The sequence below is a fragment of the Tachyglossus aculeatus genome, chromosome X2, assembly GCF_015852505.1.
Source record: "Tachyglossus aculeatus isolate mTacAcu1 chromosome X2, mTacAcu1.pri, whole genome shotgun sequence".
In the NCBI taxonomy this organism is placed as follows: Eukaryota; Metazoa; Chordata; class Mammalia; order Monotremata; family Tachyglossidae; genus Tachyglossus; species Tachyglossus aculeatus.
Window position 1 is genome coordinate 2,357,703 of NC_052100.1, and position 21,613 is coordinate 2,379,315.

The 21,613-nt window shown below is 53.1% G+C and overlaps 3 protein-coding genes across 5 annotated transcripts; 2 read left to right on the plus strand and 1 right to left on the minus strand.

Moving 5' to 3' along the window:
• The first annotated feature begins 4 nt into the window (after window positions 1-4).
• Window positions 5-4,645, plus strand: NDUFA2 (NADH:ubiquinone oxidoreductase subunit A2). Its single transcript, XM_038771282.1, has 3 exons — window positions 5-150; window positions 2,259-2,365; window positions 4,454-4,645. The coding sequence occupies exons 1-3, from the start codon at window positions 44-46 to the stop codon at window positions 4,546-4,548; spliced, it is 309 nt and encodes a 102-aa protein (XP_038627210.1). The 5' UTR covers window positions 5-43; the 3' UTR covers window positions 4,549-4,645.
• Window positions 4,646-4,882: 237 nt separating this feature from the next.
• TMCO6 (transmembrane and coiled-coil domains 6) lies at window positions 4,883-13,052 on the minus strand. 3 transcript variants are annotated; one of them, XM_038771001.1, is made up of 12 exons: window positions 12,932-13,052; window positions 11,798-11,898; window positions 9,178-9,293; window positions 8,882-9,065; window positions 8,505-8,609; window positions 7,796-7,881; window positions 7,459-7,575; window positions 7,208-7,319; window positions 6,939-7,125; window positions 6,651-6,745; window positions 6,032-6,199; window positions 4,883-5,287 (listed from the first exon to the last, which is right to left on the minus strand). In XM_038771001.1, exons 1-12 carry the CDS (start codon window positions 13,008-13,010, stop codon window positions 5,117-5,119), a joined length of 1,521 nt encoding a protein of 506 aa, XP_038626929.1. In that variant the 5' UTR covers window positions 13,011-13,052; the 3' UTR covers window positions 4,883-5,116. The 3 variants fall into 3 exon arrangements, with proteins under 3 accessions (XP_038626929.1, XP_038626931.1, XP_038626930.1); XM_038771003.1 differs by lacking the exon at window positions 8,505-8,609; XM_038771002.1 differs by lacking the exon at window positions 6,651-6,745.
• Window positions 13,053-18,632: 5,580 nt separating this feature from the next.
• On the plus strand, window positions 18,633-20,879 carry CD14 (CD14 molecule). The gene is made up of 2 exons (XM_038771280.1): window positions 18,633-18,724; window positions 19,560-20,879. Exons 1-2 carry the CDS (start codon window positions 18,722-18,724, stop codon window positions 20,595-20,597), a joined length of 1,041 nt encoding a protein of 346 aa, XP_038627208.1. The 5' UTR covers window positions 18,633-18,721; the 3' UTR covers window positions 20,598-20,879.
• Window positions 20,880-21,613: the final 734 nt, after the last annotated feature.

Genomic DNA, 21,613 nt, shown 5'->3' on the forward strand with positions numbered 1-21,613 from the left:
CGGGGAATCCCCGAGTGGCGGGGGCCAAAGTGACCTTCGAAAGATGGCGGCGGCGATGGCGGCTCGAGGGGCCGGGGCCACGGTGGGCCCTCAGCTGAGGGAGCTCCGCATCCACCTGTGCCAGCGCTCAGTACAGAGCCAGGGAGTCCGGTACGTTGGGACGGGACGCATCCCGGCTCCTCCACAGCTGTGTGACCTTGGGAAAGTCACTTATAATAATAATAATAAATAATTTTGGTATTTGTTAAGCGCTTACTATGTGCAAAGCGCCGTTCCAAGCGCTGGGGAGGAGACAAGGTGATCAGGTTGTCCCATGTGGGGCTCACAGTCTTCATCCCCATTTTACAGATGAGGTAATTGAGGCCCAGTGAAGCGACTCGCCCCAAGTCACCCAGCTGACAATTGGCGGGGCCGGGATTCGAACCCATGACCTCTGACTCCAAAGCCCGGGCTCTTTCCGCTGAGCCACGCTGCTTCTCTCTTCACTTCTCTGAGCCTCAGTTCCTTCATCTGGAAAATGGGGATGAAGACCGTGAGCCCCCCGGGGGACAGCCTGATCACCTTGTAACCTCCCCAGCGCTTAGAACAGCGTTTGGCACATGGTAAGCGCTTAACAAATGCCGTCATTATTATTATTATTAACTTCTCTGGGCCTCAGTTCCCTCATCTGTAAAATGGGGATTAAGACTGTGAGCCCCCCGTGGGACAACCTGATCACCTTGTATTCCCCCCAGCGCTTAAAACAGTGCTTTGCACATAGTAAGCGCTTAACAAATGCCGTCATTATTATTATTATTATTATTATTATTATTCTCTGGGCCTCAGTTCCCTCATCTGTAAAATGGGGATGAAGACTGTAAGCCCCCTGTGGGACAACCTGATCACCTTGTATTCCCCCCAGCGCTTAGAACAGCGCTTTGCACATAGTAAGCGCTTAACAAATGCCGTCATTATTATTATTATTAACTTCTCTGGGCCTCAGTTACCTCATCTGTAAAATGGGGATTAAGACTGTGAGCCCCCCGTGGGACAACCTGATCACCTTGTATTCCCCCCAGCGCTTAGAACAGCGCTTTGCACGTAGTAAGCGCTTAACAAATGCCGTCATTATAATTATTATTATTATTAACTTCTCTGGGCCTCAGTTACCTCATCTGTAAAATGGGGTTGAAGACTGTGAGCCCCCTGTGGGACAACCTGATCACCTTGTATTCCCCCCAGTGCTTAGAACAGCGCTTTGCATATAGTAAGCACTTAACAAATGCCGTCATTATTATTATTATTATTATTATTAACTTCTCTGTGCCTCAGTTACCTCATCTGTAAAATGGGGATGAAGACTGTGAGCCCCCCGTGGGACAACCTGATCACCTTGTAACCTCCCCAGCAGCTTAGAACAGTGCTTTGCACATAGTAAGCGCTTAATAAATACCATCATTATTATTATTACTAAGCACTCGGGAGATGTCCAAGGCAACATGGACATGTTCCCTGCCCACAGTGAGTTTACAATCTAGAGGATTACCTCAGCTGGCGGGAGCGAGAACAGTCATCATCATCATCAATCGTATTTATTGAGCGTTTACTCTGTGCAGAGCACTGTACTAAGCGCTTGGGAAGTACAAATTGGCAACATATAGAGACAGTCCCTACCCAACAGTGGGCTCACAGTCTAAAAGGGGGAGTCACTCAATGAATGGTATTTATTCATTCATTCATTTATTGAATGCCTACTGCATGCAGAGCACTGTACTAAGCGCTTGGGAAGTACAAATTGGCAACATATAGAGACAGTCCCTACCCAACAGTGGGCTCACAGTCTAAAAGGGGGAGTCACGCAATTAATGGTATTCATTCATTCATTTATTGAATGCCTACTGCATGCAGAGCACTGTACTAAGCGCTTGGGAAGTACAAATTGGCAACATATAGAGACAGTCCCTACCCAACAGTGGGCTCACAGTCTAAAAGGGGGAGTCACGCAATTAATGGTATTTATTCATTCATTCATTTATTGAACGCTTACTGCATGCAGAGCACTGTAATAAGCGCTTAGGAGAGCCAATGCAACAGAGTTGGTAGACACACTCCCTGCCCACAACGACCTTACAGTCTAGCGAAACGGGAGACCTCACAGGGCCGGGGATGGCTGCGGGGGGTGACGGTGGGTGGGAATCCCGGCCGGGCCGGGGCGGGGAGTTGAGGACGCTCCCGGGAACGGGAAATTTCCCGCTTTCTCATGCCGTGTCCACCCACAGGGACTTCATCGAGAAGCACTATGTGGAGCTGAAGAAGGCCAACCCTACCTTCCCTATCCTGATCCGGGAGTGCTCCGAAGTACAGCCCAAGCTCTGGGCCCGCTACGGTGAGCGGCCCACGGCCTCCCTGTTGCTGCGTCAGGGCAGGGGCTGACCGTACTGAGCCCCTTTTCCCCCCCTCAAAGAGAAACTGCGTGACCTGACCTGTGTTCAACTGGCCTGCGAGGCAGGACTTGGGTTGTACTTTCAGCTCTACCTCTCGTCTGCCGTGTGAGTGTGGGCTAGTCGGTTAACGCCTCCGCGCCTCAGTTCCCTCACCTGTAAAATGGGATTGCGACTGTGAGCCCCTTGTGGGACACGGACTGCGTCCAACCTCATTACCCTGTATCTATCCCCAGTGCTTAGAATAATAATAATAATGGCATTTATTAAGCGCTTACTATGTGCAAGGACTAAGCACTGGTAAACCTGTGACTATCTCCTCCCTGTTGGGAACCGTCTCTATATGTCGTCAACTTGTAATAATAATAATAAGAAGAAGAATAATGGCATTTATTAAGCGCTTACTATGTGCAAGTACTAAGCACTGGTAAACCTGTGACTATCTCCTCCCTGGTGGGGACCGTCTCTATATGTCATCAACTTGTAATAACAATAATAAGAAGAATAATAATGGCATTTATTTAGCGCTTACTATGTGCAAGGACTAAGCACTGGTAAACCTGTGACTATCTCCTCCCTGGTGGGGACCGTCTCTATATGTCATCAACTTGTAATAACAATAATAAGAAGAATAATAATGGCATTTATTAAGCGCTTACTATGTGCAAGTACTAAGCACTGGTAAACCTGTGACTATCTCCTACCTGGTGGGGACCGTCTCTATATGTCGTCAACTTGTAATAATAATAATAAGAAGAAGAATAATGGCATTTATTAAGCGCTTACTATGTGCAAGGACTAAGCACTGGTAAACCTATGACTATCTCCTCCCTGGTGGGGACCGTCTCTATATGTCGTCAACTTGTAATAATAATAATAATAATGGCATTTATTAAGCGCTTACTATGTGCAAAGCACCGTTCTAAGCGCTGGGGAGGTTACAAGATGATCAGGTTGTCCCACGGGGGGGGGTTCACAGTTTTAATCCCCATTTGACAGAGGAGGTAACTGAGGCACCGAGAAGTGAAGTGACTTGCCCAAAGTCACACAGCTGACAATTGGTGGAGCCGGGATTTGAACCCATGACCTCTGACTCCAAAGCCCGGGCTCTTTCCACTGAGCCACGCTGCTTCTCTTCTGCTGCTTGTACTTCCCAAGCGCTTAGTACAGTGCTCTGCACACAGTAAGCGCTCAATAAATACAATTGAATGAATGAATGAATGGCGCACAAACCCTAATAACTGAGAAACAGACCATCACTTAACACCTCGCTTGCATGATATTGGAACACAAGACAGGCCCATAAGTAAATACAGCTCAAAGGTTTCTAAGCGCTGGGGAGGTTACAAGGTGATCGGGTTGTCCCACGGGAGGGCTCACAGTCTTAATCCCCATTTTACAGATGAGGTCACTGAGGCCCAGAGAAGTGACTTGCCCACACAGCTGACAATTGGCGGAGCCGGGGTTGGAACCCATGACTCCTGACTCGAAAGCCCGGGCTGTTTCCACTGAGCCACGCTGCCTGGCATACGTCTCTATGTGTTGCCAACTTGTACTTCCCAAGCGCTTAGTACGGTGCTCGGCACACAGTAAGCGCTCAGGAAATACGATCGATTGATTGATAGTAAGTGCTTGAAGAATACCCAGAGGAAAAAACAAAAGCCACTGCCCTGCTGCGTGACCTTGGGCAAGTCATTTGACATCACTAGGCCGCTTGCCCGATCAGTCCAAACAGCCCCTAGCTACTTAATGTTCGCCCATTTACACTGGGGCTCCCCCCCATACTGAATGCAGAGGTGGCCACTGGGTGCAACCGTTACCTTGAGCACCCCGGCTTCCTCACTCTTCCCTCTGGTGGCCCCGTCCCTGCCCCCCCAACTCGCCCTCTCTCATCCAAACCACCACCCCCGCCCTCACCCCAAGACTCGGGCCTACTCTAAGATGGAAAGGGGGGCTCTGGCTGGGGGGAGGCGGTGTTGGGAAACCGAGGAACGCCGTCTAAGGCCTAACTGCCTTTCTCTGCCTCTCCTTAGCCTTCGGTCAGGAGAAGAGCGTCTCCCTGAATAACTTGGGTGCGGACCAGGTGGCCAAAGCGGTGGAGACCGTGATGCGCAGCAGCAAAGCGTGAGGACTCAGAGCTCTGTCGGACTGAGAAAATGAACACACCCTGAATCCCCTGACGTATATAAAGTTGTGCAACCGTGTCTCGGTTGCCTTAACAATCATGCTGTTAAGCACTTACTGCGTTCCGGGCGCTGTACTAAGCACTGGGGTGGATACAAGCAAATTAGATCGGACACGGCCCCTGCCTCACAGTCTTCACTTTACAGATGAAATAACCGAGGCCCAGAGAAGCGAAGCGACTTGCCCGAGGTCGCACAGCAGACAAGTGGCAGAGCCAGGATTAGAACCTACGACCTTTTGATTCCCAGGCCCGTGCTCTCCCCACTACGCCAAGCCAGTTCATCAGTGCAGTGGCCAGAGCCAGTTTACTGGGGGAAAAAAAAATATACAACTCTGTGCAAAGGGAGGGACAGTTGTGATCCCAGACCAGGTGATCATGTGAGTGACTACTGTTGAAGTCCCGCCTGAATGAGGCCTGCAAAACGAGGAAGAGGAATGGGACCTTGTCTCCATTTCCCCTCAACTAGGGGAGTTCCGATCCTTCTCCCTCCAAGGAGAGAGAGGGCCGGTTCCTAGAGAGCGGGGAGGGGAGGCGGGGGCGTGGGGTCGCAGGAGGCTGGAGGGGGCTGGCTCCCACGCAGAGCCGTCTCCTTGAGCACTCGCACCCGGTCCTGTAGCTCCGTGTGGCCCTCGTGCTGCTCCAGGGCCTGTAGGCCCGACTGCTGTATGAAGTTCTGCGCCGCCTGTTCGCGGAGAGTAATAATAACAATTACGGTATTTGTTAAGCGCTTCCTACGGGCCCGGCTCTGTACTAAGCACGGGGGTGGACACAAGCAAGAAGAGGGGGCCGAGCCTGGGGCCCAGACGGGGACGCTGAAGCAAAAGGCTGGGCGGAATACGGCAACCCTGAATAATAACGCTAACAGTGGTATTTAAGCGCTTGTGGCAGGCACCGTACTAAGCGCTGGGGCAGATACAAGCAAATCGGGTTGGACACAGTCCCTGTCCCACGTGGGGCTCGCAGTCTCAATCCCCATTTTACAGCTGAGGCAACTGAGGCCCAGAGAAGTGAAGCGACTTGCCCGAGGTCGGTGGTGGAGCCGGGATTAGAACCCACGGCTTTCTGAGTCCCAGGCCCGAGCTCTATCCACTCCTCCACGCAAGTGGCGGGGGGTCCCTTAAGGCGACCCAGGACACCTCTACTGTCGTGACTATGGGGTGGTCAAGGGAACAGCATAGGGGCTGCAAGTTAGAGGACCTGGGTTCTCATCCCAGCCCCGCCACTCGCGTGCTTCATTTCTCTGCGCCTCAGTTTCCTCTTTGGCCAAATGGGGCTTCCGCTCCCGTTCTCCCTCCTACTCAGACCGTGAGCCCCGTGTGGGACCTGATGGTCTTGCATCGACCTCTCGGCGCTTAGTACAGTGCTCGTGATTAAATACCACAGGAGGTGGGGGGGGGGGGGCACTGGCTGAGCGCCCAGGCCCTACCTCGGGCCAGTGGAGGAAGAGCAGCTGCAGCAGTTCCAGGCTCTGACCGACCACTTCTGGATCCGAGAGGGCCAGGGTGGCCAGCAGGGAGGGGAGCGTGGGGCCGGGCCACAGCCTCTGGCAGTAGAGAGGACCCTTCTCGGCGACGTTGCATAGGACGGTGAGCACCTAGGGACAGAGCAGTGCCGACGGGGCGGGTCTTCCATCTGCTGGCACAAAGGGCGAGGGGGGCCCGATACACCCCCGTGAGTCCGCTGGGTCTCCAACCCCTATTTCTGTGGGCCCCGAAAGTCTCCGATGGGCTGCACGGCCTCGGAGGGAATTCCCCGTGTTATTCCCCAAGAAGCAGGGCGCCGTGGTGGAAAGAACACGGGGCCGGAAGTCAGGACACCAGACACCAGCTGTCTGTTGTGCGACCTTGGCCGAGGCACAACTTCTCTGAACCCCCGTTTCCTCATCTGTAAAATGACGATTAAAAAGCGGCCCTCCTTAGAAGGTGAGACCCGTGTGGATTAAACAGGGATCAGACGTCCGTCTTCCCTCCTACTTTGGGTAACTCCGCCAGCGCTTAGTCCAGTGCTTGGCACGTGGTAAGCGCTTCTCAAGTACCGCTACTCACCAGCACGCTCACCACCTGAGAGAGGGGCAAGAGCTGCAAGAGGGGAGCGATCAGGTCCAGGGTGAGCAGGGCGGTGCAGAGGGCGGGGTCGTCCGCTGGAAAGCAGCCAGGCCCGAGCCCCGCTTAGTGGGTGCTGCCGAAGCAGGAGCACGCGACGCCTTCCCCGCCCGCGGCCAACTTGGGCCCCGAGCCCCAGCCGCGGGAAGGGGGCTACAGCCGCGCCACCCGCGCTCCAGAGCCCTGGCCGGAAGGCGCCCCACCCCGCCTCGCCCGCTCCCGGGCCGGTACCAGTGAGGTTGTTGAGCAGCCAGAGGCACTCGGGTACCAGGCCGGACTGGCACCGGAGAAAGGCTTTCACGAGGACAAAGACGGCCACCAAGATCCTCTCGTCTCTGAGCTGCTCCCAACCAGGCGCCGCCAGGGCCGACTCCTCGGCCAGCAGGTTACCGAGGCTCCGCAGCACGGGGCAGGCCAGCTGCAAGGACAAGCGGGCGGGTGGGCACGTTGAGCGGGCAGGGGCTGAGGGGGGTCAGGGGGCTGGCAACCTACCCGCTTACCAGCTCGAGCCCCGTGTCCGCGGCCTCCGAGACGGCCCCAGCCAGCCCCAGCAGCAGCTCCGCTAGGGTGGACAGTGCTCCCTGGGAGATCAGCAGCGGGTTGTCCACCTGGCTGGACCGAGGGGCGTAGGAGGGGGAGCGGTCACGCCCGATCCCCGACCCGGGGCCGCCCACCGCCCCTCACCCCGGTGTGGGGAGAGGCCATCGCTGGAGGCGAGGCCCGGGCCCGCCCGCCCCGGTCTCCCCGCTACCTGCAGACGATGTAGTGAAGGCACCAGGCGAACTCCACGGCGACGCCGGCCCCCCGTTCCGGGGTGGGCCGCAGCAGCCTCAGCATGGGCTGGAGGAGCGGGGAGGCCAGGACCCGGCTGCCGGTAGGAGGGCACAGTCAGCGGGAGCCCGGCCAGCCGAGGCTGCGGAAGAAGGGCCGGTACCGGGAAACGCCCACCGGGCCCTCCCGCGGACCCCGGCCTGGGCCGAGGAGCCGGAACGGGGAGCCGTTCGGGTCGTAAGCTTCTCCAGGGCAACTTTATTGTTGCCCGACCTCCCACCGGTCAGAGAATCCCCCCGGCCGGGGAGTCCGCTTACGGGATAATCTCATCCGCAGCCTCCTCCGCCTGCAGGAGCTGAGACAGGGCGTAGCCGAGGGCTTCCAGCACGGCCGGGTGGGGAGACTGGAAACAGACGGCACGGGGTTCAGCCCGCGTGGATCAATCAATCAATCAATCGCATTTCCTGAGCGCTTACTGTGTGCAGAGCACTGGACTAAAGCGCTTGGGAAGTACAAGTTGGCAACATATAGAGACGGTCCTTACCCAACAGTGGGCTCACGGAACAAAACAAAACATATTAACATATTTATTTCATTTTGTTAGTATGTTTGGTTTTCTTCTCTGTCTCCCCCTTTAAAACTGTGAGCCCGCTGTTGGGTAGGGACTGTCTCTAGATGTGGCCAGTTTGTACTTCCCAAGCGCTTAGTCCAGTGCTCTGCACATAGTAAGCGCTCAATAAATACGACTGATTGATTGATTGACAAAATAAAATAAATAGAATAGATATGTACAAGTAAAATAAAAAGAGTAATAAATACGCACAAACATATATACATATGTGGGGAAGGGAAGGAGGTAAGGCCGGGGGGATGGAGAGCAGCTGCCCGGGACGCAGAGGATCCGAGCCTGGCCGTTATCTGGTGCCTACCGAACTGTCCCCAGTGCTCAGCACAGTGCTCCGCACACGGCGTTCAGTGGCTGCCGTCTATCGATGGGGAGACGGGCGGGAAGGACCCGCCACTCACCTGGATGCAGGCAGCCATGGCCGAGATGACCCCCTGGGGTAGAAGCTGCTTCCTCACGGCCTCACTCTCCACTGCCAGGTTGCCCAGTGTGTACAGGCACAACTCCTGCCACCAAGGTGCCGGGGCTCGCTCCCGTGACCAGGAAGCCCTCCCCCGCTGCCGTCTCCTCCCACCCCACGCCCCAAGCCGGGACTGACCCTGCCCTAAGCCGACGGCTCGGGACGGGGGATCTGGACTCTGTCCAACCGGTGACACCAGCCAGGGCAGAGCGGGTAGCGGCTAACTCATGGCGCCCGCCCCTCCTCGGCTGGCCCGGACTGAGGGGACCCCAGAGCCGACCGCGGGGCGTCGGGGGGAGAGGAGGCTGGGGCTCTTACGATGAAGTCGGCACTGTGCCCCGACAGGTAGGTGAGGAGGTAGGACGTGGAGGGCAGGCAGGCCTCGGCCACGGCCCGGTCGTCGGCGTGCGACAGCTCGTGCAGGCAGCGAGCCGCTTCCAGCTGCAACGCCGCCCGGCTGCTGGTCAGGAGCCCGATGAGGGCACGGACGCTGCCCTCCGACCTGCAGGCCACGGATGGGCATCGGACCGCTGGGCCCCGGCCCCTTCCACCCTTCCGTCACCGCCCGCCTCCCCCGGGCATCCCCGGCCGCCCCCGGGGGAACCTGGGCTGACCGGATAAACATCCGCTGCGCCTGGGGATGCTGCAGACCCCGGCGGAGGCTGCCCAGGGCCGCCTCCTTCTCCTTCTCCCCCGCTCCCCGCTGGGCAGTGCGGAGCAGCTGCTGCATCTGGTGCAGAAAGTTCAGAAGCGAGTCAAGTCCAACTGGGGTCAGACACCATTTCTTCTCCCACCCCCTTCTGCGTCGCCCTCGTGCTTGGATTTGCTCCCTTTCTTCACCCCTCACTCAGCCCTAAGGCACTTATAATAATAATGGCATTTATTAAGCGCTTACTATGTGCCAAGCACTGTTCTAAGCGCCGGGGAGGTTACAAGGTGATCAGGTTGTCCCACGGGGGGCTCGCGGTCTTAATCCCCATTTTACAGATGAGGGAACTGAGGCCCAGAGAAGTGAAGGCCTTCCCAGACTGAGCCCCTTCCTTCCTTCCTCTCCCCCTCGTCCCCCCCTCCATCCCCCCATCTTACCTCCTTCCCTTCCCCACAGCACCTGTATATATGTATATATGGTTGTACATATTTATTACTCTATTTATTTATTTATTTATTTTACTTGTACATTTCTATCCTATTTATTTTATTTTGTTGGTATGTTTGGTTCTGTTCTCTGTCTCCCCCTTTTAGACTGTGAGCCCACTGTTGGGTAGGGACTGTCTCTATGTGTTGCCAATTTGTACTTCCCAAGCGCTTAGTACAGTGCTCTGCACATAGTAAGCGCTCAATAAATACGATTGATTGATTGATTGATTGATTGAAGTGACTTGCCCCATGTCACCCAGCTGACAATTGGCGGAGCCGGGGTTTGAACCCATGGCCACCTGTATATATGTATATATGTTTGTACATATTTTTTTACTCTATTTAATTTATTTGTACATATCTATTCTATTTATTTTATTTTGTTAGTATGTTTGTTCTCTCTCTCCCCCTTTTAGACTGTGAGCCCACTGTTGGGTAGGGACTGTCTCTATATGTTGCCAATTTGTACTTCCCAAGCGCTTAGTACAGTGCTCTGCACATAGTAAGCGCTCAATAAATACGATTGATGATGATGGCCTCTGACTCCAAAGCCCGGGCTCTTTCCACTGAGCCACACTGCTTCTCATGTAGTAGTAAATACATGAGTAGCACTTATGTCCATAGCCATCGTTTATTTATCTATAATAATGTCTGTCTCCCACTGTAAGCTTGTTGTGGGCAGGGAACGATGTCTACCAATTCTGTTATATTGTACTCTCCCAAGAACTTAATATGGTGCTCTACACACAGTAAGTGCTCAATAAATTCCGTTGATTGACTGATTGGGGAAGCCCACAAAAGCAAAAAGAGAAGCAATCCCTGCCCTCCAAGAGCTGACCATCTAATGGGGGTGACCAGGGCCCCGTGGGAGACCCTAATTCTAGTCCCGGCTCTGCCCCGACCTGAGACTAATCACCTTCTCTGGGCCTCGGTTCCCGTATCTGTAAAATGGGGATAACATACCCACTCTCCTTCCCTCTTGGACGGTGCCCTGCTCAAGCCTGTCCCACACAGGGCTCACAGTCTAAGGGAGAAGCCATGTGGCCTACTGGAAAGAGCTCGGGGCTGGGAGTTAGTGAGCCTGGGTTCCAATTTCAGCTCCGTCCCGTGTCGTCATCATCATCATCAATCGTATTTATTGAGTGCTTACTGTGTGCAGAGCACTGTTCTAACCGCTTGGGAAGTACAAATTGGCAACATCTAGAGACAGTCCCTACCCAACAGTGGGCTCACAGTCTAAAAGGGGGAGATAGAGAACAAAACCAAACATACTAACAAAATAAAATAAATAGAATAGATATGTACAAGTAAAATAGAGTAATAAAAATGTACAAACGTATATACATATATATGCCTGCTGTGTGACCTTAACTTCTCTGCACCTCAGTTACCCCATCTGTAAAACAAGGCTCAAACCCTACTGTGCGCCCCAAAGTGGGGCAGGAACCGTGTCCAAACTGAGAAATTTGTATCTGCCCCGGTGCTTAGTACGACGCCTGTCACGTAGTAAGCGCTTCTTTTTTTAAGATTTTTTAGATTTTTTCTTTTTTAAGATCTGTTTTAAGATTTCTTTTTTAAGGGGTGGGAGAGTGATGTGAAAGACGGAGGGTTTAATCACCCAAGGTCTCCTAAACCATTGAAGGAGAAGAGAGCCACGCGGGGTGAAGTCGATCTGGAACGGCATTCCGAGAGGAGAATCCAGGGTTCTGTAGGGGTGGGGGATGCCTAACTCAAAAATTTACTGAGCTTCCTAAGAACCTAAACGCTCCACCGTCACAACGTAAACTTGTAATAATTCTGGAACTCGTTAAGCTCTTACTATGCACCGTCCTAAGAGCTGGAGTAGATACAAGTTAATCAGGTTGGCCACGGCCCAGGTCCCACGTGGGGCTCACAGCCTTAATCCCCATTTTACAGATGAGGTTACTGAGGCCCAGAGAAGTGGAATGACTTGCCCAAGGTCACCCAGCAGACATGAGTCATGGCCGGGATTAGAACCCGGTTAGTGACTCTCGGGCCTGGGGGGTCTAGCCATTAAGCTGTGCTGCTCCATGTGCTCTCCCTCCCCCTTGGACTGTAGGAGACCCCCCAACTCACCTCCTGGTTCTCCAGGGGGGCAGCCCCAGCCTCAGCCGGCCCATCCTCCCGCAGAAGCCTCTTGCTGACCAGCTGCTGCTGCCGTCGCGCCTTGCGGAGCGCTGCGAAGGAAGAGAGGATGGTCAGGCTACCCCACCACCACAGGGCAGGGCCATGGGGGGCACTGGGAAGGGCGGGATGGGTCAAGCTGAGCCCTGGGCTGCCCCCCACAACAGGGCAGGGCCATGGGGGGCATTGGGTGGGAAGGGATGGGTCAGGCTGAGCCCTGGGCTGCCCCACAATCAACCAATCAATCGTATTTATTGAGCGCTTACTGTGTGCAGGGCACTGTACTAGGCGCTTGGGGAGTCCAAGTTGGCAACATGTAGAGACAGTCCCTACCCAACGGTGGGCTCACAGTCTAGAAGAGGGCAGGGCCATGAGGGGCACTGGGAGGGAGGGGGTGGGGCAGGCTGAACCCTGGGCTGCCCCCCACTACAGGGCAGGGCCATGGTGGGGGGGCACTGGGAGGGAGGGGATGGGGCAGGCTGAACCCTGGGCTGCCCCCCACCACGGGGTAGGGCCGGGGGGGGGGGGCACTGGGTGGGAGGGGATGGGGCAGGCTGAACCCTGGGCTGCCCCCCACCACGGGGCAGGGCCATGGGGGCCCAGGGGGGCACTGGGAAGGAGGGGATGGGGCAGGCCTAGCTTGGGCAGCCCCCCACCACTGGGCAGGGCCCAGGGGGGCACTGGGAGGGAGGGGATGGGGCAGGCTGGAGGGGGGCACTGGGAGGGAGAGGATAGGTCAAGCTGACCTTGGGCAGCCCCCCACCACTGGGCAGGGCTGGAGGGGGGCACTGGGAGGGAGGGGATGGGTCAGGCTGAGCCTGGGCAGCCCCCCACCACTGGGCAGGGCCCGGGGGGGGCACTGGGAGGGAGGGGGCGGGGCAGGCTGAACCCCGGGCCGCCCCTCACCCCGGGGCAGGGCCGAGGGGGGCAGGGAGAGGAGGGAGAGGACGGGTCAGGGGGAAACCCGGGCACAGGGAAAGGCCGTGGGGGGCGGGGGGCAGGGGAGGGAAGAGGGGAGGGAAGAGGGGAGGGAAGGGAGGGAAGAGGGGAGGGAAGGGAGGGAAGAGTGCGCCCTGGGCCCCGCACCGGCCTCCCGCTCCCGCCTCTGGCCCCGCAGCTCCTCAGGCCCGCACGGCCCGCGACGCCCGGCGCGGCGGCTCCACATGGCGGTGGGGACCGGCGCGGGGGGACGGGAGGAGGAGGAGCGGGAGGAGCGGGAGGAGCGGGGGGAGCGGGATCCCCACCACCGGCGGCGGCGGCGGCGGCGGGACGGGGGACCCCGCGGGGACCGGCGGCTGGGGGCCACGTCACAACACGGCGGAGGCGGGGCCGGGGCCGGGGCCGGGGCCCGCACCCACCCACCCACCGGCCCACCGACCGACCCACCGACCGACCGAGCGATACCGCCTTCCGCCAGCAGGAGGCCCTGCAGGACGCGAGCACGGCCGGGCCGAAGCGGGCCGGATTCAACCGGATTCGACCGGCTTGGCGCCGCCTTGGGGCCGGCCGGCCGAGGCCTGGCCTCAGGCGCCGATACGAGGCCCTTCTACATATTTACAGATTTTATTTAGTTTATTTAGTTTATTTTATTTGATTCTATTTTATTTACATATTTTATTTTGTTTAGTTTAGTTTATTTACATATTTTATTTATTTTATTTTGTTTATTTTCTTTTATTCTATTTTATTTACATATTTTGTTTATTTTATTTTGTTTATTTTATTTTATTTACATATTTTATTTTATTTATTTTATTTTATTCTATTTTATTTACATATTTTATTTATTTTATTTTGTTTATTTTATTTTATTCTATTTTATTTACATATTTTATTTATTTTATTTTGTTTGTTTTATTCTATTTTATTTACATATTTTATTTATTTTATTTTGTTTATTTTATTCTACTTTATTTACATATTTTATTTATTTTATTTTGTTTATTTTATTTGATTCTACTTTATTTACATATTTTATTTATTTTATTCTTTTCTATTTTATCTACATATTTTATTTATTTTATTTTGTTTATTTTATTCTATTCTATTTTATTTACATATTTTATTTATTTTATTTTATTCTATTTTATCTACATATTTTATTTATTTTATTTTGTTTACTTTATTTTATTCTGTTTTATTTACATATTTTATTTATTTTATTCTATTCTATTTTATCTACGTATTTTATTTATTTTATTTTGTTTATTTTATTTTATTCTGTTTTATTTACATATTTTATTTATTTTATTTTATTCTATTTCATTTGCATATTTTATTCATTTTATTTTGTTTACTTTATTTTATTCTGTTTTATTTACATATTTTATTTATTTTATTTTGTTTATTTTATTTTATTCTATTCTATTTATTTTATTTTGTTTATTTTATTTTATTCTATTTTGTTTTGTTGACCGTCTCCCCCTTCTAGACCGTGAGCCCACTGTTGACAGGTTGGGTAGGGACCGTCCCTCTATGTTGCCAGCTTGGACTTCCCAAGCGCTTAGTACAGTCATTCATTCATTCAATCGTATTTATTGAGCACTTACTGTGTGCAGAGCACTGGACTAAGCGCTTGGGAAGTACAAGTTGGCAACATCTAGAGACGGCCCCTACCCAACAGCGGGCTCACAGTCTACAACAGTGCTCTGCAATCAATCAATCAATCGTATTTATTGAGCACTTACTGTGTGCAGAGCACTGGAGTAAGCGCTTGGGAAGTACAAGTTGGCAACATATAGAGACGGCCCCTACCCAACAGTGGGCTCACCGTCTACAACAGTGCTCTGCAATCAATCAATCAGTCGTATTTATTGAGCGCTTACTGTGTGCAGAGCACTGTACTAAGTGCTTGGGAAGTCCAAGTTGGCAACATATAGAGACAGACAGTCCCTACCCAACAGTGGGCTCACAGTCTAAAAGGGGGTGACAGAGAACAAAACCAAACATCCTAACAAAATAAAATAAATAGAATAGATATGGACAAGTAAAATTAATAGAGTAATAAATATGTGCAAACATACTGTGTGCAGAGCACTGTACTAAGCGTTTGGGAAGTCCAAGTTGGCAACATATAGAGACAGTCCCTACCCAACAGTGGGCTCACAGTCTAAAAGGGGGAGACAGAGAACAAAACCAAACATCCTAACAAAATAAAATAAATAGAATGGATATGTACAAATAAAATAAATAAATAGAGTACTAAATATGTACAAACATATATACATATATACAGGATTTTGAGTCCCCTAGGGGCAGGGATCAGGTCTACTTTCCCTGTTTATTCTTTCCCTGTGCTTAGTACAACGCTCTGCACACAAAAAGCGCTTAACAAACACTAGTAGTAGTGCTAATAGTATTTATTTAACACTCGGTATGTACAAAGGACTGTACTGGGTAATCAATCAATCAGTCATATTTATTGAGTGCTTACTGTGTGCAAATAATTCTAGAGGAAAAGAAATGCATTTATTCAATCATATTGATTGAGCACTTACTATGTGCATAGCACTGTACTAAGCACTTGATCTTACATACATACATATATATATATGGATATGGATATGGATATATCCATATATCTATCTATCTATCTATATACATACATACATACATATCCATCCATCCATCCATATATATATATCTATATCTATCTATCTATCTATATACATACATATATAGATAGATAGATAGATAGATAGATATAGATATATATATATGGATGGATGGATATGTATGTATGTATGTATGTAGATAGATAGATAGATATATGGATATATCCATATCCATATCCATATATATGTATGTAAGATCAAGTGCTTAGTACAGTGCTATGCACTGTATACATACATATATAGATAGATAGATATAGATATATATATATGGATGGATGGATGGATAGTTTCAAGAGTTTCAAGAGTTCACATTCTACCCCTAATGTATGTTTGGCTACTTATGTTTACTGTTCCCCATTAGGATAAAGACTGTGTCTTTTATTATATGTTCCCAAGCACCTTGTACAGTTTTCTGTATAGAGGGGATGTTCAGCACTCAGTACAGTGCTCTGTACCCAGTAGACACCCAGCACAGATCTCTGTATACAGCAGATTCTCAGTACAATGCTCTCTGCACACAGAAGATGCTCAGTTCAGTGCTCTGCATGCTGGAGATGATCAGTAGACCTTTTTTTAGACTGTGAGCCCACTGTTGGGTAGGGACTGTCTCTATATGTTGCCAATTTGTACTTCCCAAGCGCTTAGTACAGTGCTCTGCACACAGTGAGCGCTCAATAAATACGATTGATGATGATCAGTAGAGTGCTCCGTACATGGTAAGCCACGAAAAGCAGCGTGGCTTAGTTGGAAAGAGCCTGGGTTTGGGAGAAAGAGGTTGTGGGTTCTAATCCTGGCTCTACCCCTTGTCAGCCGTGTGACTTCGGGCAAGTCACTTAACTTCTCCGTACCTCAGTTACCTCCTCTGTAAAATGGGGATGAAGACTGTGAGCCCCACCTGGGACAAACTGATCACCTTGTATCTCCCCCCCAGTGCTTAGAACAGTGCTTGGCACATAGTAAGCGCTTAACAAATACCATTATTATGTAAAATGTGAGCCCCACCTGGGACAAACTGATAACCTTGTATCTCCCCCCAGTGCTTAGAACAGTGCTTGGCACATAGTAAGCGCTTAACAAATACCATTATTATTACTGTTATTATTATAAGCACCCAATGCGGAAGGCAGTCAACATAAATCAGTGAATAAATGATAGTTAAATGGCATGACAATAGGTGCAAATAATAAGTGAATAAATCATCATCATCAATCGTATTTATTGAGCGCTTACTGTGTGCAGAGCACTGTACTAAGCGCTTGGGAAGTCCAAGTTGGCGACATATAGAGACAGTCCCTACCCAACAGTGGGCTCACAGTCTAAAAGGGGGAGACAGAGAACAAAACCAAACATACTCACAAAATAAAATAAATAGAATAGATATGGACAAGTAAAATAAATAAATAACTAGAGTAATAAATAAACAGTGCTTTGCACAGAGTAAGCGCTTAATAAATGCCATTATTATAAAAGGACTTTGTTATTTGAATAAATAACAAAGCAATACCTACTCTCCCACCTACTTAGACAGAGAGCCCCACGGGGGCGTGGACGATTTTCAACCCGATCGATGTGTATCTACCCCAGCACTTAGAACAGTACTTGACGCCGAGTAAGTGCTGAACAAATTCCATTTTTAATAAGCGGTTGTTTTATCTCCCTCTTCCAGAGGAGGAAACTGAGACGCCAAAAAGGGAAGTGACATGCCCAACATCACAACAGGCAAATAGGAAACTGCGATTAGCCCCCAGGTCCTCCGATTCCCAGTCCTCTGTTCTCTCCACCAGGCCACCGTCTGCTGTGGCAAAATGCTTTTACATATCTATTCTATTTATTTTATAATAATAATAATAATAATGGCATTTGTTAAGCGCTTACTATGTGCAAAGCACTGTTAGTATGTTTGGTTTTGTTGTCTGTCTCCCCCTTTTAGACTGTGAGCCCACCGTTGGGTAGGGGCCGTCTCTATAGGTTGCCGACTTGTGCTTCCCAAGCGCTTAGTACAGTGCTCCGCACACAATAAGCGCTCAATAAATACGATTGATTGATTGATTGATTTTCACTTAGGGCCCAAGAGAGCCCCATCAGCTGGCGGTTGGACCCCCGTTCTGAAAAGGCCCCTCCCGTCAACTATGAATGTGACGCCGTATCCTTCTTCAGGAAGTCTAAAGCTTCCCTCAGTGTTGCAATTTTGTCTGGCCTGTTCATGTGATGCCCGCGCATTTTTCTGGACCATGACTGTCCTCATTGTCCCGTTCATGACGCGGTGGCTGCGTTGATCTTCTCCGAGTTTTCCCCCCGCTAACCGCAGACGAGTCTGGTTGGGTTTGGGGGCAAGGCGGGGGATTTTTTTGGGACCCCCCGCCTCGGCCCCTTCCCCGTTAGGGTGAGCACAAGGAGTGTCCGAGGGGACGGAATGGGGATCAATTGGGAAAGCCTCCTGGAGGGAGGTGGGTCTTTGGGAAGGCTGAGGACCACTGAGGAAGCTTCTGGGAAGGGGAGAAGAGTCCGAACTGGAAAGGAGTGGGAGAAGAGAGGGCCTGGGTCAAAGGAAGCCGGGGATGGGATTTTCAGAGCAGGAATTTTCAGGTAGAGATGAGATCTTTCCCCCACACAGGGAGCCAATGGCTTTCATTTCCTTAATTCCCTCACTACAGGAAATGCCCTTTCCATCCTGGCCTTCCTTCCTCTCTCCACTCTCTCCCACCAGATACATCCTGCCCCCCTCCCAACCCCCCGGCCCACCCCCTAGACCCTAATGGTGGGAGGGGGGTGTTAGGGATCACATGACAGGAGTAATCCTCTCATTTTACAGCCGGGGAAACTGAGGCCCGAGGAAGGGAGAGCTCATCCACAGGGCTGCCCAAGATGAATCCTGCTGGTCCCTCCCCTGCCCAAGAGTGGGGAAGGGAGTGTGAATGGTTGACCCCGTGCCCCAGGATGGGCTCAGTGGTTTAGCGGTCATCATCAATCGTATTTATTGAGCGCTTACTGCGTGCAGAGCACGGTCTTTCTGAGCCCACTCCCTCCCTGTCCTGTGCCACCCCCCTCCACACACGGATTGCAGAACAGAAAGCCGAGGAGGGTGGGGAGGAAAGAGGGGAAGGGTGTGGGGTGGGTGCCGGTTCGGGAGGGAAACAATCCACCAGAGTTTCGCAAACGCGGAGAGGCCTTGGAGAAGGAAGTTGGGGACTCGAGCCAAGAGAGTTCGGCGCCCGCGGCTCAGCTGTCTCAATCAGAAAGGACAGTGGACCCAGGGGAGACAATGGTGAGCGCCGCAGCCCTGCTGCTGGGAATGGACACTCCTGGGACCTCCTGGGGCGGGCGGGTGGGGGGTGTCATCGAAAGGCAAGGTGGAGGATGTGGGGAGGAGGGGCCGGCCTCGTGGACCGAGCCCGGGCTTGAGAGTCAGAAGGTCATGGGTTCCAATCCCAGCTCCGCGGTGTGACCTCGGGTAAGTCGCTTCACGTCCCTGTGCCTCAGCGACCTCATCTGCAAAATGGGGATTAAGATTGTGAGCCCCATGTGGGACGGGGACTGCATCCATCCTGGTTATCTTGTACCTACCCCAGCGCTTAGATCAGTGCCTGGCACGTAGTAAGCACTGAACAGAGACCGCAATTATTATTCTATTAACGATGCCAGGACACGGAGCGGTGTGGTCAACGAGGCCTCACTGGGCTGGGAAAACGGAGCCGTGGAGTGGACCAGGTCGTGGGAAGGGAACGTGTCTGTTCATTGTTCTGTTGTCCCCTCCCGAGCGCTTAGTAAAGTGCTCTACACACAGTAAGCGCTCAAGATATGCAATTGCCTGACTGACGGGCAAGACCCCCTGAGGCGGGTCGGATTGGGAAAGGGGAGGGTCAGATGGAGCTGTCGACTGGGGCGAGGTGTTGGGGGGGTCCTCAGATGGGGGGACTCAGGGCAGGTTGGTGTGGGGGTCCAAACGGACGGGCAGAGCCCTTTCCTTCTTTTCATCCGTCACTGGGTGAGGGATCCTGGCAGGGCCGGCGTGGGTTGGGGGCGGACTGGACCGGAGAAGAAAGAAGAGAAGAAATACCGGCTCTTTCTCCTCCGTCTCTGTGTCCCCCACCGGGGTCCAGGTGCTGCTCTGGTTGCTGATGTTGACGACGCTCCCGCGCCCCGCCACCAGCTGCTCCTTGGACGACGAGGCCCAACGCTGCTCCTGCAACTTCTCGGGCCCGGACCCGGCTTGGAACCAGGCCATCGTGTGCCTGTCGGCTTTAGAGGTGGAGCTCCGCGCTGGCGGCCGCGACCTGGGCCCCTTCCTGGAGAAAGGCCTCCGGGACCCGGAGCCGCTGGCCGAAACCATGAGGGCCCTGCGGATCCGCCGCCTGACCCTGGGCGAGGTCACCGTCCCCGGCGCGCTGCTGGGCGCGCTGCTGCACGTGCTGGGCTACACGCGGCTCAAGGAGCTGGAGCTGGAGGAGGTGGCGGTGACCGGCCCGCTGCCGCCGCCGGCCCCCGGGGTGGACGGGCCGCGCCTCACCGCCCTGCGCCTGAGAAACGTGAGCTGGGAGGCCGCGGGGCCAGGCCGAGGGCGCGGGGGGGACGGGCCGGCGGGGCTGTGGCCGTGGCTGGACACGGGCCTGCGGGAGCTGAAAGTGACCGGCTCGGGCCTGGAGCGCCTGCCCTGCCCCGCGGCCGGCGCCTTCCCCGCCCTGCGCTCCCTGGACCTGTCGCACAACCCGGCGCTGGGGGCGGCCGGGGCGGCCGCGGCGCTGTGCCCCGGGGCCTTCCCGGGGCTGCGGGTCCTGGGGCTCCGGGACACCGGCCTCTCCACCCTGGGCCCGCTCTGCACGGCGCTGGACGGGGCCCGGGGGGCCTTGGAGAGCCTAGACCTCAGCCACAACGCGCTAGCCAGTACGGGGGCCTGCGCCTGGCCGCCTTCGCTGCGCATCCTCAACCTGGCCCACAACCGGCTGACGAAGGAGCCGGACCTGCGGGCGCTGCCGGCCCTGGAGAAGGTGGAGCTGGAGGGGAACCCGTTCTCCAGCACCATGGAGAAGCTGAAGGACGAGCCCATCGCGGACGCCCCCGAGTCTCCCTTGGCATCCCACCTGCTGGGCATGCTGGCCTGCGCCGCAGCCTGGACGCTGCTCGCTGTGGCCGGGAATTAGCCTGAGGAGGCGGGAAGGGGCGACCCTGCCAACTTGTACTTCCCAAGCCCTTAGTACAGTGCTCTGCACACAGTAAGCGCTCAATAAATACGATTGATGATGATGATGACCCACTGATTCCACCTTCTCCCTCTCCCCTAGACCAGCTGTCAGGCCCCGAAACTCTCCGCCCTCCCATCCCTCCGGGCTCCTTCCCGTTGCGGGGGCCTGCTGCCCGTCATCTTCCTCCTGCCGCCTCTTCTCCTTCTCCCCCCACCCCATTTAATAAAGTCAAGCCTAGAAGTTGTGTGCTTACGTGTCTTTTCTCCTTGCCCTGCCAGGAGCCGGGAAATTCTTTGTGGTATTTGTTAATAATAATAACAATAATAATGGGAGTTGTTAAGTGCTCCCTATGTGCCAGGCTCCGTTCTAAGCACTGGGGTACATACAAGATTGTCGGGTTGGACCCAGTCCATGTCCCACCTGGGGCTCACAGTCAATCAATCAATCAATCAATCGTATTTATTGAGCGCTTCCTGTGTGCAGAGCACTGTACTAAGCGCTTGGGAAGTCCAAGTTGGCAACATCTAGAGACAGTCCCTACCCAACAGTGGGCTCACAGTCTAAAAGGGGGAGACAGAGAACAAAACCAAACATACTAACAAAATAAAATAGATATGTACAAGTAAAATAAATAAATAAATAGAGTAATAAATATGTACATATATACGTATATACAGGTGCTGTGGGGAAGGGAAGGAGGTAAGATGGAGGGGATGGAGAGGGGGATGAGGGGGAGAGGAATTGAGGCCCAGAGAAGTGAAGGGACTTGCCCGAGGTCACCCAGCAGACAAGTGGCAGAGCCGGGATTAGAACCCAGGTCCTTCTGAGTCCCAGGTCGGTGCCCTATCCAGTAGGCTCTGCTGGCTGAGAGCTGCAGGGCCGATTCCTGGCGGTGACACCTCCAGATTGGAGCCCCCCTCTGCCCCAAGTCTTTCCATCCCTCGGGACCCCATGCCTTGGGGGGGGGGGGCGGG